The sequence below is a fragment of the Dicentrarchus labrax genome, unplaced genomic scaffold (genome assembly GCF_905237075.1).
Source record: "Dicentrarchus labrax unplaced genomic scaffold, dlabrax2021, whole genome shotgun sequence".
Lineage (NCBI taxonomy): Eukaryota > Metazoa > Chordata > Actinopteri > Moronidae > Dicentrarchus > Dicentrarchus labrax.
In genome coordinates, this window is record NW_026136705.1 from 25,032,751 (window position 1) to 25,051,851 (window position 19,101).

Here is a 19,101-nt window from a genome sequence, read left to right on the forward strand (position 1 = left end):
GAACCCGGCAACCAACTAATAAGATAGACTTTTTAAATAATTTATAAATTGACTCCAAATATCTAGCTTGCTAAGCTAACTGATGCCAATCCCCCAAATGATATGTGATAATAGGCTTTATAAATTGGTCAAATTAACCTATCCTAATAGTTTTCTCTGACAATTGCAAACAATAAAGTGTAACCTTAATGTTTAGTATGTTTAATGTGCATCAAGCAGCAATGAACTGTCCCCAATAGCTGACTTCACCCCTATAGTGTACTATATATATATATACTATACATATAAACTACTAGCATTGTTGCTAAGGAACAATTGTTCCTACAAAAAGGACCCAAAACACACATTGTTTCAGTCCTCTGGTGAAATGTTGGCAATTATTTATGATTCCATGATGCACTTAAAACTGTGAGAACAGAAAATATACAAAGTGTACTGGTGGTGTGAAGGTTTTTTTTATTTATTTATGTAAGAAAAAATCATGACTCACATTGAATATGTGTGAAGCCTGAGCTGCGTACCTCCTCTGATAATCTGTTTATCAGGAACCTCAACTTAAAAGATGGGAAACTTTTCCAATTATTTTGTAAAAATGAAAGGGTAGCATACTGCTTGATGAAAGCGGTGGAGAAGATGAACACAGCAGGGTGGACGCATAAGCTAAATTATGTAAACTCTGTTGTGGGCACAGTAAGTTTCAGCAGGTTCACCTTGTACAACATCCCTGTTTGTGCCAATTAAAGCGCGCACCAGCGTCCACCGCCCCTCCTCTATTATCCTCTGGCCTCAGTGTTGAGCTCTGAGAGCAGAGGGGAAGGTATGTGGGCTCGATGCCAGCCGAGCCTGGGAGAAAAACAGCCAGGCTGCCCGTGTGGGGTTCAGCTCTCTGAGGCAGGTTACTACGGCAACCAACCACCGCCACCAGACGGGGGGGAAAACCTCCTCTAAATGTCAACTTTTTTTTTTGGAAACAAAAGGAAAAGAAGCTCATTTGTTCATTTATTAGGGTTGTTTTTTAAAAAATCTTTTGAGGGGGATTCTTGGACCATCAGGTTTTTGAAAATTGTATTGTTATAACCCTTTAATTAAATCTTTATAGATATTTTAATCATGTAAACGAAAAGTGACAGTAGAATTTAAAAAAGGGATCATGAAAACAGTTTATTTATTTGGAAATCTGTCAGCAGTGGTGGATGAAGTATTCAGATCCTTCACTTAAAGGTCCAGCGTGTACCATTTAGGAAGATCTATTGACAGAAATTTAATATAATATTCATAGTTATGTTTCCATTAGTTTCACAGCCACCATAGTTTCTCCTACATGCTTGGAAGGCTGAGCTGTATTCAAATGGCTGCAGTCTGTAACTTCACTGCTAGATGCCTCTAAATCCTTCACACTGGACCTTTAAGTAAAGTAATAATACCACAAAAAATACTCTTTTACAAATAAAATCGTGTAAGTGAAAGTAGAAAAGTATTAGCATCCAAATATAATTAAAGAACCAAAAGTGAAAGTAGTCTTTATGCAGAACAGCTCATCTCAGAAAAATGTGTATTATATCCTAAATAGTTATTGATAAATGGTTGTATTTGTCACTTTTAATGTTGCAGCTGGAAATGGGAGAGCTTATTGTTTTTATTAAATACTGGGTAGCTTGTGATTTTCACCAAAGGATCAATGAAGTTTTACATTAACCTATAATAAAACATCATAATTTATTTGTTGATTATATTCTATAATCTGAATCTGCAAAGTTATCAATAAATATAGTGGAGCAAAAACTACAATATTTCCCTCTGAGTTGTAGTAGTGTCAAAGTATAAAGTAACAGAAAATGGAAACACTCGAGGAGAGTACCTTAAAATTAAGTACAGTACTTGAGTAAATGTATTTAGTTACTCTCCACCACTGTTCACCCCATATGTGAAGGGAACCTAAGTACAATTAAGGCTGAGAAAGTCCAGATTAGACTGATGACAACTGATCCAAGTCTGACAAAATAACAACAAAGCCTGAATGGTTTGAGTCTAAAATGTCCCAAAATGGCCACCGTAAAAACATTTTCTCTCTCTCTTATTCTTTGAGTTTTTTTGTTTTGTTTTTTTGTCTTCCTTGTCTTTATTGGACAGTCAGCACAGAGAGAGATTTGTTTTACACCTCGACCATTAAAATACCAGGGCGCCCCAAGCAGAACAAACCCTTTTGATTTGTCTGCCGACTCCACCCTCAGGACAAACTTTACATTTTTTGTCCCATTAATCGTAAGAACAACAAATTTCTCCTTCAATTTTGACCCGTCCAACAACACACTGTGAGATGAGAAATATAGATGGTCGCAGACTTTTAGTTTTCAGTCAAAAGCTTGCACATTGTATCAGAATATTGTGCTCATTAGTACTGATGTTGAACCTCCTGCACAGAACCATCTGTGAATCGCTTACTGGAAACCCAGCACTTGCTTGGACATCATGAAGATTTGATTTCGGTGCAGGAGAGTCTGCCTGTAGCTGCTCCAGGAAATACATCCTAATTATCTGCCCGTCTGTCCTTGTGAACAACAAGCTGCAGCCAGAATCTACATACAGTTCAGACGTCCTTCTCCTCAGCCCCCGAGCTGCTGTTCTCTGAGAGGCTGCAGGGAAGCCGACGCAACAGGAGACACACTGACACATTTCTGCTCCCAGAGGCAGCCGGGGAGAGTCTGCCTGCTGGAGAGAGTCACTGTGTGAGAGAGAAATGTGCTGGCACAGTTTTAGTTGCATTCAATCATGGTGTATTGCATTCTGACTGGATGTGGACTGTAGACTGTAGACTGCCGACTTAGAGCTGATCGCTGGCCTCCGAGGTTGTCAGTCCACATCTGCATCCAGAAAATAAACATTCACATTAAGGTATTTTAATTTAATACAGAGCAAGTGAATGGAATTTATTCTGCAGCTTAAAAGCGTTGAAAAATTGCGATAAAAAAATAGAAGAGCAGCATTGTTCAGAAAAAATGTCCCAGTTATTCAGGTAGAAATGAGTTCCAAAGTAAACACTTAGGTCTGTGGATTATTCAAATACAAAGTCCCTATTAAAACTGTTTCAGATGTGTCAAAAAACCCAAAACTTAAACTATCTCTGTGATGAGAGGAACTTTTGTAATAACTGATCCTTTGAAGAACAACTTCCTTTGTTCTGATTCCCGACTACAAAGGGTACTCTAGCCATGAGAGGTCAAACTGAACAAATTACCACCACCAGCCCTGCAGACGGTCTGAGTCAGGGGACGGGTCTAAGGGGAGGTGCTGCTATCAGATCCTGGTGGTTATTACTCACAAAAAATGTTCCCACTCGGAGAGCGAGGCTGGCTTCAAGCCACTGTTCTGTCCAAATTGTTCAGCTCAGTCTCACGCCAAGGTGTGTAATAGATCTGCCAATCCACTGGAGCACTGGTTCTCAACCTTTTAGGTGTCAAGGACCTCCAAATTGATACACATCAGGCCGCCGGAACCGTATTTGATAGGATGTAGTCTCAAGTATCTCCGTCTGATGAGATTTAGTTATTCCGTAACTGTCTGTAGATTGAAGAGAGTGAAACCTGTGAGCAGAATAGTCACTCTGATACTGTCTCTCATTCGGATAACTTCTAGTCAATTAAATAATAGTAAGTTAAAAGTACTCTCTTGGTTTCTCTGAAGGACATTTCTACCGGATGTTTCAGTGCAAAGCTGAAACTTCAAATAAGGTTGAGTCTTGTTTTATCTTGTTACAGCATTTTCATCACGTTACATCCCCTCAAATGTAAGGAGTAGAAAGTGCAGATGTGTGTGTTAAAATGTATGAGCTAAAAGTAAAAACAAATACTCAACACCTGAAAAAACTACTTATGTACGGTAACAAAGTATTTGTTTGTAGTATTGTTTGTTACTTCCCACTTCTGACTTGATTATACAGTGCATTGTCTCACCTGTGAAAAGTACACGAACTTATGAAGGTACAATGCAACAATTAACCCACATCAGCTACCTAACGTAACTTATGATCATTTCCTAAAATGAACCAAGTTGTTGCTTTATTTTGAAATAAGTTGTTGCTTTATTTTGTAATAAAGCAAATGTGACACTGCCACATTGGACAAGCGTGTCTATTACACGCTTTGGCACCATACCGGGGTTGAAACTAGAAACTAGACTCTTTAGAGTGCAGATTGTTGATGTGTCCCATTAAGCAGTTCTGAGATTGTAATCGCTTTCTTTCCTTTGTCTTACGTGCTTTTATGTGAAACAGGATGTTGCCGTGAAACCTAACATCTGGAAGGAATTAATTTGAATATAAATGAGAGTTCACAGGCAGAGAGATACTGCTGACCCATAGTCTGCAACGATATACACAAGAGTCATAATTTGTGTCTGCAGATAAATTAAACAGTTCATGCACAACACTTGAACAACGGAAACACGATTAATCAACCGCCAGCTGGTTTTCAAACGACAATCTGACACCTAAAAAAGCCCCACAAAGCCACGAAACTCTTGAGTTGTACTTATGTGGGAAAAGATTCATAAACTGTGAATTGCAGAGCTGAGATCTTATTGTTGCTGTTGTTAATAGCACCAGATGCATCTCGTTGAATAATCAGTTCGGTGCTCGTGTATCACCGCCACCTGTGTGTTCTCTGGGTTTGACATTAAGTACGCTGAAGAAACGTGACGTTGCACATTAAAATATTTCCTGCGTGAACCACAATTTGTCTCATTATGAGTTTGAAGTTCTTGCACCTGAGCGCCATATTTTAAAACAAAAAGTGTACTTCTTCATGTACCTTTTTAATTAAGTGTGGAGTTGACATGTAGCCAACAGTAATCCACAAGGGAAAAAAATGCTTTTTCCTTCCTTGACCCAGCTTTAGGAAGGAGAAAAAGGGAAGACGTGTGAACTAAAAAGGTTAATTCAAAGTCTCAGAAACCAAATCAGTGTATAATCATTAAAAAAAATCATTGTGAAACCACTTTTGTTAGATTTTTTAACTGTTATTTTGTGGTACTTAATTCTCCCTGTGTTTGTACATTGTCTTCTTTTTCTTTCTTCTTCCTGTAACGTAACACAAACTTGCTTGCTTAAAGCCAAACAAAACGAGACAAGACCCTAATTAAACTACAGTGCAGCGAGCACTTTAAACACTATAAAGTATTTTAATTGATTGTCACACTGACAAGTGGTCATTAATCGCTGTGTTTATACCCTGGATGCTCTTCTGAGATTGGAAATAATACGTTTCACTGCAGACATTTTCACCTGTCGTAGCAGAGGTGGGTCTAATAACACAGATGGTGGTTATTGTCTATTTAACTGTATTAATAAGTCATGACAATGAGGCAGCATCCACAATACCAGGAAAACTGGAACTGGAACATTTAAATGTAATGCAGGAGATTTTCTGATTTAATCACGTTGTTGTAAAAACACGTTGTTTTCTCGTGTTCTGTAGACATATGTATACGTCATATATAGTATCCATATAGGAGCGGATACTCAGATAGGGTGATGTTACAAGTAAAAGTTATGCAATCAAAAACAACACTAGAAATATGAAGGTCTGAGTAGTCAATTTAATAATAGTGAAATTACAATATTATAGTATAAAAGTAAAAAAGTACTCTCTTGGTTTCTCTGAAGGACATTTTCAGCATTTTCATCATGTTACTGTCATGTATGAGCACTGTTTTCAAATAATCGATAATTCCAATTAAATCCATTGTAACTAAAGACGCAGAAAGTGAAGATGTGTGCGTGTTAAAATGTAGAAGCTAAAAATAAGAAGTTGTCAGAAAAATAACTTCTGACTAGAGGATACTGTGTCAGTGTCACGTATTGTCTCACCTAAGTACACACATATATGAAGGTCCAGTACCAGCAGGCACGATTAACCTTCGTCAGACACCTGATAATCTCCTCAAGCCAACCAAGTTGTTGCTTTAGTTTGAAATAAATTGTTGCTTTATTTTGAAATAAAGCAAATGTGACAATGCCACATTGGACCAGTGTGTCTATTACACTCTTTGGTATGATACCGGGGTTGAAACTAGGATAACTGTTATGCATTCAAATCCACACTTAGGTAAAAGTAGTATTATTAAAAGAAGTATTATCGGCTCTCCAGGAACGGGTTTAATCTTTTACATTATATCAATATTAATGTATAATATCTATGTGTATACATGTGTATCTGTTCAGTCATCATATTATATATACATATTATTATTATATTATTATAAATATTATTAATATTATCATCATATACTGTTATTATTATATATACTGTTATTAACAATAACACTACCATCATGTCATCATTACCACCATCTTGCAACTACAACTCTTTGCATCTTACCTACCTATTTATCTTTTTCTAACTTTTCTATCTAAGTATTTTATTCTATTGTTGTATTTTATTGTATTTTAATGTACCTGGCTGTTATGACGACCCAATTTCCCTTCGGGGATTAATAAAGTCTATCTATCTATCTATCTATCTATCTATCTATCTATCTATTATAAAAAAAAGATTAAAGAAACCTGGAGCAGAGGTATAGAAGAAAGTAGTAGTAGTAAGTAAATGTATAATTTAGTTGAGATCAGTAAAAGATAAACGTAGACGGTCCATCTGTATTTTATAGTTGTGTGCAGCAACCGACATCAGTTTAAAAGCTACAGAGAAGAAACTGGGAGCTCCTTTAAGTTACTGCTATTTACACAGGAGCCTGTGAGGCAGACAATATTTGTGGTAAGTAAACTATAATTTAATTAAAAGTGGGATAAGTTAAGATAAGCGATTCTAAGTATTTGTTGTTGTTTTTTATTTGGCTCTATAACTGGTAAACAAAGTGGCTCAAACCACACAAACACTAACTTGTTATTCCAGATGGGATTTGTGTGTTAATTGGGTTAATTGACTTACCCACAGACATTTGTAGTTTGCCACTATGCTGTTGTTGTGATGTGTTAGCTATAATATATATATATATATATATATATATATATATATATAATATAAAACAGGAGAGGTGTGAGCCTTTGTGCAGCAACTTTAGCGACAGTTTGCTAACCTACAACATACCTATCGTTAGCTACATGAGGAGCTTTTAACATAGTTTAATTAGAAAATAGCATCATTTACCATTATAACTGCTACTTAATTGTGCAGATGATTGTAAGCTAGATCAGTATGAGCTTAAAAAATGTTAGGTTAATGACAGCTGTAAGGTATCATGGCTTAAAATAATAACTAACTGCTAACTAAAAGGAGCTAACGTTCTGGTATTTTGCACATTTCTAGAGATTTTCGACAAAGTAATCTCAGGGTGTGAAGTTTAATTGTGACGCTAACAGGACGAGGGTGTATAGGGATATATACCTTCAAGTTTTCATGATTTTTATTAACAAAGAATACCACAAAATATTACAATTCATAATCAGTTTTTCCGTTTATGAATTTTTTTGCATTTGCTTCATCGAGGTTGTAATTAACAGTGATGTTGAACTGGATTACGTTTTATTAGGAGGTAGTTTCTTATGGGTTTTTTTTGGCCCACAGGAGGTGGGAAGACTATTAGAATAATAATAAACATATAGTTAAAAAAAAACATCTCTTTGACAACAACTGAGCAGCATAATCTTCTTAAATGTTGAATTTGTGGCGTCACATTGCATTAAATTGTTCATGTTATCAATAGTTATGCATACAGAGGTGTCATATATAGGTGTAGCCTGCCTAATAACATAGCATTTTTTTATAATTGACATACAGATAAGATTAGATTATGAGACGTATCAGACAAGCTGAAGTTATTATTATTTATTTGCTCCATTAAACATTACGGACTCCATCTCAATAACAACTTCTGTTATGATTTGGCGCTATGTAAATAACATTTGATTGAATATTATACACTCATCTGACACCAGAGATGGAGGAAAGTCAGTTATTTTAGCTGCTGCTGATCTCATGAGCATCCAACAATAAATTAAATAATTTTTTTTGCACCTGATGAAGTTGCTGTGTTGCTCCCACCACAGTGTGTGGGCATCAGAGGTAAACTCACATTACACAGTCATCTCTCAGCTGTCTGACCTCACCGTGTTATGAAATAATGTTCTCTGAATCATGTCCATTTCAGATATTTAATTAACTAATAAAGGGGAATGATGACATGTCCTTCTGCACGTCATCTGAGAGAAAGTGTCTGTGTTTTTCTGCCTTTCTTTTCAGTGTCTTGTTACTTTATTATTATATATTTAATGTACTGCTGCACAGCCATGGTCACTTGGCAACTACGGCGGAAAAAACTTTATAGTCATAGTAACAAGAAGCTGTATGGTGAGTTAAGATCACCAGCCTCAGTTGGTTAAATGTTAATAAGAATTGTTTTAAAGCTTTATTTTATGCATCCACAATTTCTAAATGAGTTGTTTCCTGTAAAGATGTGATTTCTTAATAATGAATGCAAGTAAATATTCATCATTTATTATCATATTATTTATTATTCTGAATAGTAGAACTTCATATTTGTTGAGTTGTGACATACTTGTCTATTTTTTTTAAGATGCTGCTGTGGTGGGAATTCATTTATTGGAAGACCAACTGAGCGCTAGAGCTTCAATGATCAGACGATTCATTTGCAGCTATTTTGGTGATTTATTAATTGTTAAAGTCATTTTTCATGCAGAAATGAAAAGCATTTCTAGTTCTATCTTCTCAGTTGCTGCTTTTCTTTGTCTGATGTGATTATAAATAGAATATTTTGGGGTTTCTGACTATAACCAATTATTTTAAGACATCACCTTTATGGCATTTTGACTATTTTCTGACATTATTTAGACCAAATAACTGACCAATTAACTGTGAAAATAACCATTAAGTCTCTTTTTCCCTTATAATTTAGCACCAAATATACCAAAATACATATTTCTATCCAGGAAATTTTGAAGGAAATGATTAGGATATTACATTTCTATGAAAGCATTTCCCTTCATAAACGTACTTTAAAAGTACTTTAAAAGTACTACCAATGAAATATATACATATATAAAAGTACCAAAAGTAAAAATAGTCAATTAGCTGAAGAGCAGAATAATGTAGATTATATTATGGGATTATGATTATTGATGAATTAATGTGTTGCAACTTAAATGTATTCCTAAATATTTAATATATATCTCACTTTATATAATCATTAAAGTCGTATTGATAATTTGCTTGTTATTATTTTGTGTTAATAATTTGAATAGCAACTACTCAAATATATGTAATGTACAACATTTCCTTCTGATTGAAGTAAATACTTGAAAAATGTCCTACTACTACAATTAAACTACTTATTATAATGAAAGTTGACTCTCCGGCACTAGGACCCATCAGCCAATATCCGGTAACATACCGGCGCTAGGACCCTACGGACACCGTGATCGTCTCTTTGTCTCCACCAGTCAGAGCCTCCTCCTCCTCCTCCCTCCTCCTCCTCCTCTCCGTCCTCTCTGTAGTCTCATTTCGTGTCTCTCTCCATCAGCAGCGGTCTGGATGCTTGCAGGGACAGAAACATGGCTGTGAATCTCGGCAAGAACAGACTGGCCCTGCTGACCGCCTACCAGGACGTCATTGACGAGACCTCGGACACCGACTGGTGAGTCCTGCATGCCGGACGGCCATCCCTTCTCTCCAACCTCCCCCCACCACCACCAACATCTCTCTCTCTCTCTGTCTCCATCTCTTCTTGTTTCGCTGCGTTGCTCCTCTCTCTCGGCGTCCCTCGGGGTTTTGTTGTCCGGGTTGGTGCACGCTGAGGATGCGCAGGGCAGGACAGGGGCGCACCGTGCAGCATCATCACCACCCCCATCACACCCGGACTGGAGAAAAACTACCAAAAATAAATACAACAAAAATACTGTCAGGGCTTTAAAGTCCCAGCAGATCCACTACAGCTCCACGCACTGTCAAGACAGACGACTTTATCTCCAGCTGAAACGCTCTGCCTCTTCGTAATTAAGCGCATTAAGCAGCTACGAGCTGAAGGGAGCTTTAAAGCAGTGAAAGTGAGAGAGTTTTGTCCATTTTGGGTTGTAGAAAACACATGCAGTGCAGCAGGGTTTTCGAGTCTGAACTGAAAACTGCACTGCAGAGTCGGGGCAATGTGCGCTGCTGTGCAACACTGTGTGCGCACTGGACAAATAATTGTGCAAGCGGAGCGCTTTGTTTCCTCTCAGTTTCTCCTCTCCGGGCTCAGTCGGGACCAGGTTTACTCGCAGCCAGCTGGAAGCAATTTCAGGCTTTTATATAATGCGATGCAGCGGTGTGTGTGTGTGTGTGTGTGTGTGTGTGTGTGTGTCAGAGGCTTCAGCAGAGGTAACACGGGCCTGGTCCAGAGATACTGATGAGCCCCTGCATCCCCAAACGAGGGCGGAGAGGAGAGGGGCGAGGCCGGGGGGGGGGGGAGAGAAGGAAAGGGGGGGTTTCCATCATCACCCCCTTTGTGGCCTTTCCTCACTTGGAAATAGTGCAATGAAAATGAAAGTGAATTTACTGTGAACCAGACAGATATCATAGTTCCTCATGAAACAAGGATTTTTTTTAAAAGGCCAACAAGTATCACAAGTAAATAAACAGCCTGCGAATGTTTGCACATGTGGGAATTTTGGTATTTTCTCCCAAGGTGAAAAGGAAAATTGCTTCCTGTCTGACAAAAACACAATATGTGCTTTTATTTTGTGTCTTTTTAAACTAGAATAAGTAGTTTAAGCTCCGGTTTGTAGGATTTAGTGGCATCTAGTTGCAGATCGCACCTCTGTCGCCTCACCCTCCCCTTCCAAGCACCAAGGAGAAACTATGCTGTTCCATCTGTGGATAAAAAAACATAATGATACTTATTTTCAGGTGATTATACACTAATGAAAACAATATTATATTCCATTTCTGCCTCCTATATGTTGCACACAGGTTTAAAATTTGTGCCCCACAGTTTCTCTTTCTGTCATGAATGCAGTACTGTGCAGCCAGGAACCAGAAAGTGCCGGATGCTGGACTTTCCCTCCAGCATGTGACCCATAAGACCGTTATAGTTGAATTAAAGTGATGCCAAATGAAAGAAAGAGGGTTGCATTAGCTGTATTTTATAGGATTATTATGTTGGTTTGTTTGTTTGTGTCTGACAGGGAAGTGAAAGAGATTCATTTATTCAATTGGGGGAAACTGTTAGGAGTTAATGAACCAGGTAAAAACCATTCAAAGAGGTAATATTTGACTTTGAGCAGGACTGTAAGTTTAAAGTTAAACTGTAACCTGTTGTCCTTGATCGTGATATGCCAGCAGTCACTACTGTAACAGTAAGAACAAAACTCCAGTCCAAGTCTTCCACCTTAAACCTGCAATAACTATTTTTTTTATGCCTTTTAAGATGAAATGTTGAACTTCTTAGCAAACACTTTCTTATTTCCACATCCAGCAGTTACGGAGCAACGTGATCATTAATTTAGAGTCATGTTTGTCCAGTATTTACTCTCTTTTAGCTTTGTTTTTGGTCTCCACCAACTCCTGTGGCATTTTGGCTGCTAAAAGCTCCATTAATGCTCACCTGCTAGTCTAATTGTGTCTGTCTGCTGTTTGCTGCTGAGAAGGTATAGTGTATTGTGGATTTTTACTCGCTTTTACTCTGAAAACGACGCTATGAGAGCAGTGACAGCGAACCAAAACAGTAAAGTTGTGGGCCGGACAGCTAAACAATGAGCTTCAACTCGCTACGAAGCTCTGCAAAGCCGAGGGGAGCCGCAGATCCAGCTGAAACATTGTTTTCACATTATTATCTCTCTCATTTAATTAAACCGATGGATGCATCTGTTTTAAGTGGTGTTATTAGATTTACAGTCTGTATACAATAGCTGATTGATGAGTGACCGCTAATTTCAAAATCACTGGAGGTTGCACAGTGTTTTGGCTCAGATTGCAGAGTCAAACACTCTCTAGTCACCATCTTAACTAGGAAATGTGAACCTGTGCCATCTGTTCTGGGTCATTAGACTGAATGAGGCCAGATTGCCTTGAATACACATGTAATGGTTCTGCTTTCAGTTGGTTTTAGCTGTCGTGGTTTGGGGGAGATTTTGGTTTTGGTTCCACATTTAGTTTCTTGGTTTGGTGTCAGTGCTGATGATGTTCCTATATACATACCAAATAATAGCGCCAACAGATTGGTGGATAATATTTATAATTGTTAGTTGCAACCCTCTAAAATAAACAGTTTGAACACATTTTGTGTTCACCACGACAAACCTGGGGATTTGGAGTGAAATAGCTTTCACAGGGATTTTAACAAATACTTTTGAGTGCTGTTATGTCACATTTAGTGGCCATTATATCAAATAAAGACAGAATTGGAGGCTTATCTGGCGGACCTTGTATGCTATATGTTGAAAGTTTTCTATACTAGTGACAATATGTAAAATAGTGTTGGTAATGCTACAGAAATAGAATATATATAAATGTTTTTCTCTACAAAACCCTTCTTTGAGTTTAACAGAATAGCTGAATGTCTGTTATAACACAAAGCAGTAAGAGTGTAAAGATATCGCAATGTTGAAGACATTACATCAGTTTCACTTCACAAAAGGAAATCCTTTTGCACAGTTTATATCCTTCCACAGAAATAATAAAAAAAAAAGATTCTATAATTTGACAAAGCATAAGAGAAAATATATTTTGTAGATTGCAGTCATAATTTGTAAGAAAATTGTTTGATGAATTGTATTGAATCGTGAGTTGAGTGAGTAATTAAACAAAACCAAGATGTTCATTAATTTTACAGTTTTTGATTCTCGATGCTACAGACACATTTTGGTTCGTACTCAAATAGTACTGAGCCCTATGGAAACACCTCTCTAACTCTGCTTCAGGGTTCTTTTTTGGGTTGTTGTGTTTTTGTTTTGTTTTGTGTTTACTGACAACAGTCGAATGCATTTATAGCATACAAACATATCCGACGTTCATCAGAAATAGAATATAAAGTCCCGGATTAATTTCTGTCACTGCTCCTGAGCATGTTTAATGTCATAGCTCCCAGAGCTCCCCAGAGACGAAAAAACGTCATCGTCAACTGCTTGTTAAGTTGTTGATCTCAGCAGGAAATTATGCTTTTTCCACTCACAAGTCTATCTCTGTGCCTCCCCAAACATGCAACGTGTAAATTACATCTCTGCCCTCATAACCCTGTTTGCAATGAGAGTGAGAGCCCCCAACAATCAACACTAAGGTTAATGTTTCAAATGTTTGCTTGTTATGTCGGATGATCTGTTGGAGCAGAGACATGACGATGATGCAGAGGGCCTCAGGCCTGCCCCCGATTTTCACACTTGATGAGATTTGAACAAAGGCAGAGACTTCCAAACACCGCTGACCCCAAACAACATGGTACACCCCCCCAAACACTATAAACAACCCCCTCTGTCCTAATAATGATACACTCATCTATCTATCTATCTATCTATCTATCTATCTATCTATCTATCTATCTATCTATCTATCTATCTAAGATATATAAGTGCAGACCTTTAGATCAATGGTTCAAGTACCTTTGGTGTTGTGTACATTAACAGCTTTCCCCCCCAGTTAGAACAACAATCAACCAATCACGGCTTTGTAGGCAGTATTAAGTATTATTGTCCTACATAGACAGCTAGCTAAATCCAAGAAGAATAGTGACAGGTCAAAGGCTACAAAAGTGATGACAAAAAAGTTGAACAATGATCATTACTCTTAACTGTTACTGTAGCTTCATTCAAGACATGAATGTCAGGCTGAATGAATGAACTGAAACCAATGATTAGTTGATTATAATCGATTAGTTGATAGAAAATGAAGTAGCAAGAATGAATTGGGGTTTTTTTTGGACTGACAGAACAAGCCATTTGAATAAGTCACTCTGGGAAGCTCTGGGAAACCGTATACCAAACAAGTAGTTGACAAAATAACTGAGAAGACGATTGATTGATAATGAAAGTGAACGCCCTAAAGTAAATATAGGTTATCAGGCTAAGACAGTCTGAAAACTATCAAAAATAAATCCTTGAAATAATCATTTATTATATTATATATATATTTATTTATACTTTTATCCATAGTTGAACCTTCTTTCTTAACCTTCCTATCTTTGCAGTCTGGAATAAATGCAGCTAACTAACAAACTGATTTAAGGCTGATAGTTGATTTAATCGCTAGTCAATCAACAGAAAACTATTAAACCATTAATGGTATAAGTCCTTTTTCATAGTTCTAGCTTTGATGGAGCAACGGATTTGCTCATTATTTGTCGTCAGTCGAATTTCGTAAATAAGTTGCTTTACATATTTTGGAGGAAGCAGATAAAAGTAAAACTGTAATGCCTTCTAAGACGTAATTAATGTTAGGCTGGTAATTAATTTTTTCTTCTTCATCTTCTACACGTCCTTCTTCGTCTTCATTTTCATTTCCTGCTACGTCTTCTTTATCTTGTAAAGATTTGATTTCTGACTCCTGCTCTCTTTGTAGCAGCAGGTGTTTTTTCATGCAGCTGTAGAGGTTTATTCTGTAATTAGACGACATCCTCACATAATGCACGTCCCCTGTGAACAGCCCTTATCTCTGCCTCGCTCACTCACATGATACTGCCGCTGTACAAGCTTGTTACTCAAACTTTGAGCTCGGCCTGCTTCTCTCCATCGCCTGCAGCCAACATGGACTCGGCCACTGCCACCGTCTCAGCCCTCAGTGCGCCATTAGCTGCGAGTGGTTTAGAGCGGGCTGCTGAGTCTGAAGTGATAACAAGCAGGAAGGGATCCAGATGACAGATGACTCGGTCATGTCCTCTTGTGTTCAGCCAGAGAGAAGCTCCGTCTCCACTGATAAGAGTCATCTGAACAAGGACTCCTTCAAGATTTGTTTAAAAAATCATATTGTAGCACAAGGTTGTTTAAACGCATTAAGAGCAGTTTATTTTCAATCAAAAATTTTGCCAATGTGAAATTTAGTTCAAACATTCATGTTCCTCCTCAGGATGATTTGTAATAACTCTGAGTATCCTTTTAGTTTTCATCAAGCAAAATCCTCAGGTCAAAACTTTACTTTGTCTAATACTTTGGTTTATGACCAAATACCTACATAACTAATAACATTATGCCAAAACCCCAGCCATATAGAGCTGCTAGCATGGTCGTGGACTTGCCAGGCTTCAAGCTTGCACTTATGTCCAAACCTCACTGGTTTAGACCAATCTGCGTCCTTTGAGAAGCTACGGCATAAGCCACAGGTCGAAAACAACGATGGCAGCTGCTAAAGATGTTACCGTAGATGCTGCTAGCATCAGTTATATCAGAAGTGGAGAGTATTTCGTCATTGAAAAGCAAAGAACGGCGCTGACGGCTTTATACATATATATATATTTTTTCGCTCTTCTAAACAGTTTCCAACGACACCTTTTGTTGAACCTTTGTTGATTTGGTGATTTCTGAAGCCCAAATCGTCCTTTACTTCTATGTGGACAGTCCACACGTGCGTCTGCATATGTAGACACGAAATATAGTATAAATAGAATTGTAAATGGACTGCACTTATATTTCTAGTCCTCCAACACTACACGTCACATTTACACATCCATACACTGATGGCAGAGGCCCGCTATATTGCCCCGGTATTCTGAACCATATTCGCAGTCAGGTGTCAGTTTTGGAGCATATCCGACTTTGAAGCTGGAAGACCTTGTTGACCATGTGGTAAAAAAAGTGAACATCTGGCAACGGGAAACATTTGGACACCAACAAGGTGAAAAAGGACTTTACATAAACTAATTTATTTATGTGCATATTTTAAATATGATGGCATGGCACTGTGGAAATTGTTTACATTCACCTCCTTGAAACAATACAGGTAGAAGTGATGGACGGCTACGCACGTCTTTTGATAAATTTCCATCAGTGCTGCTATATTTAATGTTTAAAATGTAAGCTAGGCACAGATACACGAGATGTAATACGATTGGATTGACTTTACAGCCTGTTAACATTAATTCCTCCTGTGCCTGAAGGAAGAAGAAAAGAATGTCGGCTCTCGAACCACAAATGTCAGGCTGTAGTGAAGGTGATGTTGTGAAAAGGGCAGTGGGAGAATCAGGGTTATCCAATATCAAACAATGCATAGACGTTCAGGAATGCTGAGCACTCTGTGGCTGCTGATTGGCCCGAGGCTACTGTCACATGACCCCTTGACCCCCTCCAGCTGTTACAGAAAGCCATTACCCGACGAGTCACCTCTGCCAGGCTGACAAAAGAAGAAACCGGCGGTAAGAGGAGCTGAGCAGGAGGGTCGGCGAATTCTGAGTCATGTTTCATTAATTGAAGCCCTCAGACAAAGAAGCTTCAGGTCTGACGCATTCGCTAATTCTTTGAACTGCAAACATGCCTGGTTCTTTTCCCCCTTGCTCACATTTTTCTACCCAGCTAATAATTTTTTTATGTAGTTTCTTTATTTACCCCTGGGAAAGCTTTTGTACTCAGAGTGAGGTTACACAATGTATCACCGAAGAGCTGGTTGAGGTCAAAGACAAAATGCTGCCGAGGAAAACAGCCGCTGGTCATGTACTTTGGCATTCTGGGCTCGTGGTGTTCTTCGGTGGAGAATTTTTCACTAATCGCCTCATCTAGACAGGTAATAAATAAAAGGAAAAGCCTGAATAAACGAGCAGAGAAATGTACTGAATGCAGAGAGCTAAGGATGAAAATCATAGTCCTCTACAGTCAGATCTGAACTGAAAACCCGTGGGAGCTTTTGGAGAGAGAATTTAAGACAGTGCTCCTCTCAGTTGCAATCAAAACACCAGGTGGGACTTGCAGAATCTATATCCGTCCATCAAGGTATTTTTACCCACACGTTGGAGAGGGTTGATGGAAATGGCAAAACTCTAAACAAACATCCTCGATTTCATCAAAAGAAAAACTCTTTCACGCTCAATTGAGGTAGTTTTTAATGCACTTAATGGCTCACATGACTGATCAGCTGTTTCCACATCAGTACTCTTCATCGCTCCCATGGCTCTATAATGCATCTATGAACGCTCCCCATAGATGTGATGCAACCTTTCTCACCACTAAGCCTTCACAAAACAGCTGAATAATGTCTAAGCTTTTGTCAAGTCTGAGAAAACAACCCTGATCGGTGTCACAGTGATGTCATCAGGACATATCTCAGGTTGAGACTAAACATTTATAACAGGAAGTCTGTGGTGCAACCTGTTGGCGTGGGGTTTGAAAATCGTGGGCGTTCACCAGGCAGGGAGGGTCTAACGACGGATGCTGTTGAGTTTTATAATGGGAAATGTAGTATCCAATGTTTTTGGAGCTTGAGCCACACTAGAGACCAAAAGTCCCAGCCTCTGCTGCTTCGATTTCCACCATTCTTTTCCTTATGAGTCACTATTAAGAAAGGGCAATAATGCATTTGCCGTAGTACCTCTTTATAGGTCTGCACGAAATTTTTAAAATATCATCACTGAAAAAACTCATGATGATGTGATATTTTTTGCTAGCAGACAAACATGTTTTCTTAAATCTGGAGAACAAGATTTGTAGGCCAGGGCATCTCTTCAGAACTACAGTATTTCACTACAATGCTGTTTTGTCACACATTTTACCTTCCGGAAAAGATTGCAGCCTCTGTGATTTGGATGTTGCACTTGGCCATGGTTCGATTTTGATAATATTTCTATTGATTGCGCATCCCTAACCCATGTACACTAAAACTGGTATAACATAGGGCTGCAGCCAAGGATTATTGTCATTATCAAGTAATAATTTTGTCTATAAAACAAAGAAATATATTGAAAAATGCCTGTTATAATTCCCTTTAGCCCAAGTTGTTTTAAAGTAAGGTGTTGTTTTTAAATATATTTTCTAGCGGACAGGAACGGGGGAGAAAGAGGGGGGATGACAGCAAAGGACCGCAGATTGGAGTTGACCAATGCCCGCTGCAGTAAGAACCCAGCCTTTGTGCATGGGGCATCAGCTCTGTAGCATATCTTATTTGACCAACAGTCCAAAACTGTAAAAACCAAATCCATATTACTATTATAACAACAAAGAAACAAGCATAAAAAGAGGAGACAAAGAAAAGCAATAAATAAAACTTTTTAGAATTGGGACTGTGAATGTCATCAATTTTCCGTCAAACGACTAATCGATTAATCGACAGCGCATTGTTGCAGTGCTTGTAAAAAATAATGAGGCTCTGTATTTATAAATTAAGTAATATAAATGTCATGTAGTAAAATCTTCCCACCTGCAATCACAGTTGAACTCAGTTTTCACAGTGAAACAGCGAAGAATCGGCCCCCATCATTGATTATTTTGTCTGTTGCAGACTCGTTGGTGCCGACCAGGAGAGACAAACCACATTATTAATGGATCCTCTGACAAAAAACCCACAGAGGGAGGCATTTTCCGATCAGCTTCATATTCCTAATGACAGATTCTCTCCCATTAGTCTGTCACTGCACTCAGCAGGTCAGGAAAAAAACAGGAAATCTGTTCAGACCGATCAGACGTGCCCAGGTTTGACCTTTGACCTTATGTCCGGGTTGAGGATACAGCCAGAATCCTATAAACTGATCTCGTTCTCACTTCTGTCTCTGTTGTATTTCCACTGCAGGTATTCTAGTTTAAATCCATAGATAGTGTTAAACTGGTTGTAGTTGGTCGTTCTGTTGTCTTTTTTCTCGGTGCACTGACAGCTCTCCCCGCACAGTGTGCACTCTCTCAGATTAATATAGAACAGGGTCAGTAGTACAACATGCAAAACAGGCTTTTTCTTTCATCATGTCTACTTTGTGAAACTCAGTCAGACATCATCTCCCTGGACCGTTAATCTCCTTCCTCTACTGCACATTTATAACTTCTTTACTGACATGAGCTGAAATATATTAGATCAGGAATAAGCTGGGCCAGCTTTGTTTGTTTGTTTTTCCACTTTGTATGTCTTTGGAAAGATCAAGAACTCTCAAGAAAACATGTCACCTCCTCTCCCTCCCCTTTTCATCTGGTTAGCGACAGAC

At 38.3% G+C, this 19,101-nt stretch overlaps 1 protein-coding gene and 1 long non-coding RNA gene across 4 annotated transcripts in view; one reads left to right on the forward strand and one right to left on the reverse strand.

Moving 5' to 3' along the window:
* The first annotated feature begins 9,497 nt into the window (after positions 1 to 9,497).
* dbn1 (drebrin 1) overlaps positions 9,498 to 19,101 on the forward strand; it is a 116,619-nt gene continuing 107,015 nt past the window's right edge. For all 3 annotated transcript variants that reach the window (XM_051400353.1, XM_051400356.1, XM_051400354.1), the window contains exon 1: positions 9,498 to 9,663. In XM_051400353.1, coding sequence (XP_051256313.1) covers positions 9,581 to 9,663 — 83 coding nt within the window. In that variant the 5' untranslated portion in view covers positions 9,498 to 9,580. The remainder of the gene's footprint in view (positions 9,664 to 19,101) is intronic.
* On the reverse strand, positions 9,529 to 18,897 carry LOC127363630 (uncharacterized). Its single transcript, XR_007884917.1, has 2 exons — positions 18,330 to 18,897; positions 9,529 to 9,897 (listed from the first exon to the last, which is right to left on the reverse strand). It is a non-coding gene; the product is annotated as an uncharacterized LOC127363630 (long non-coding RNA).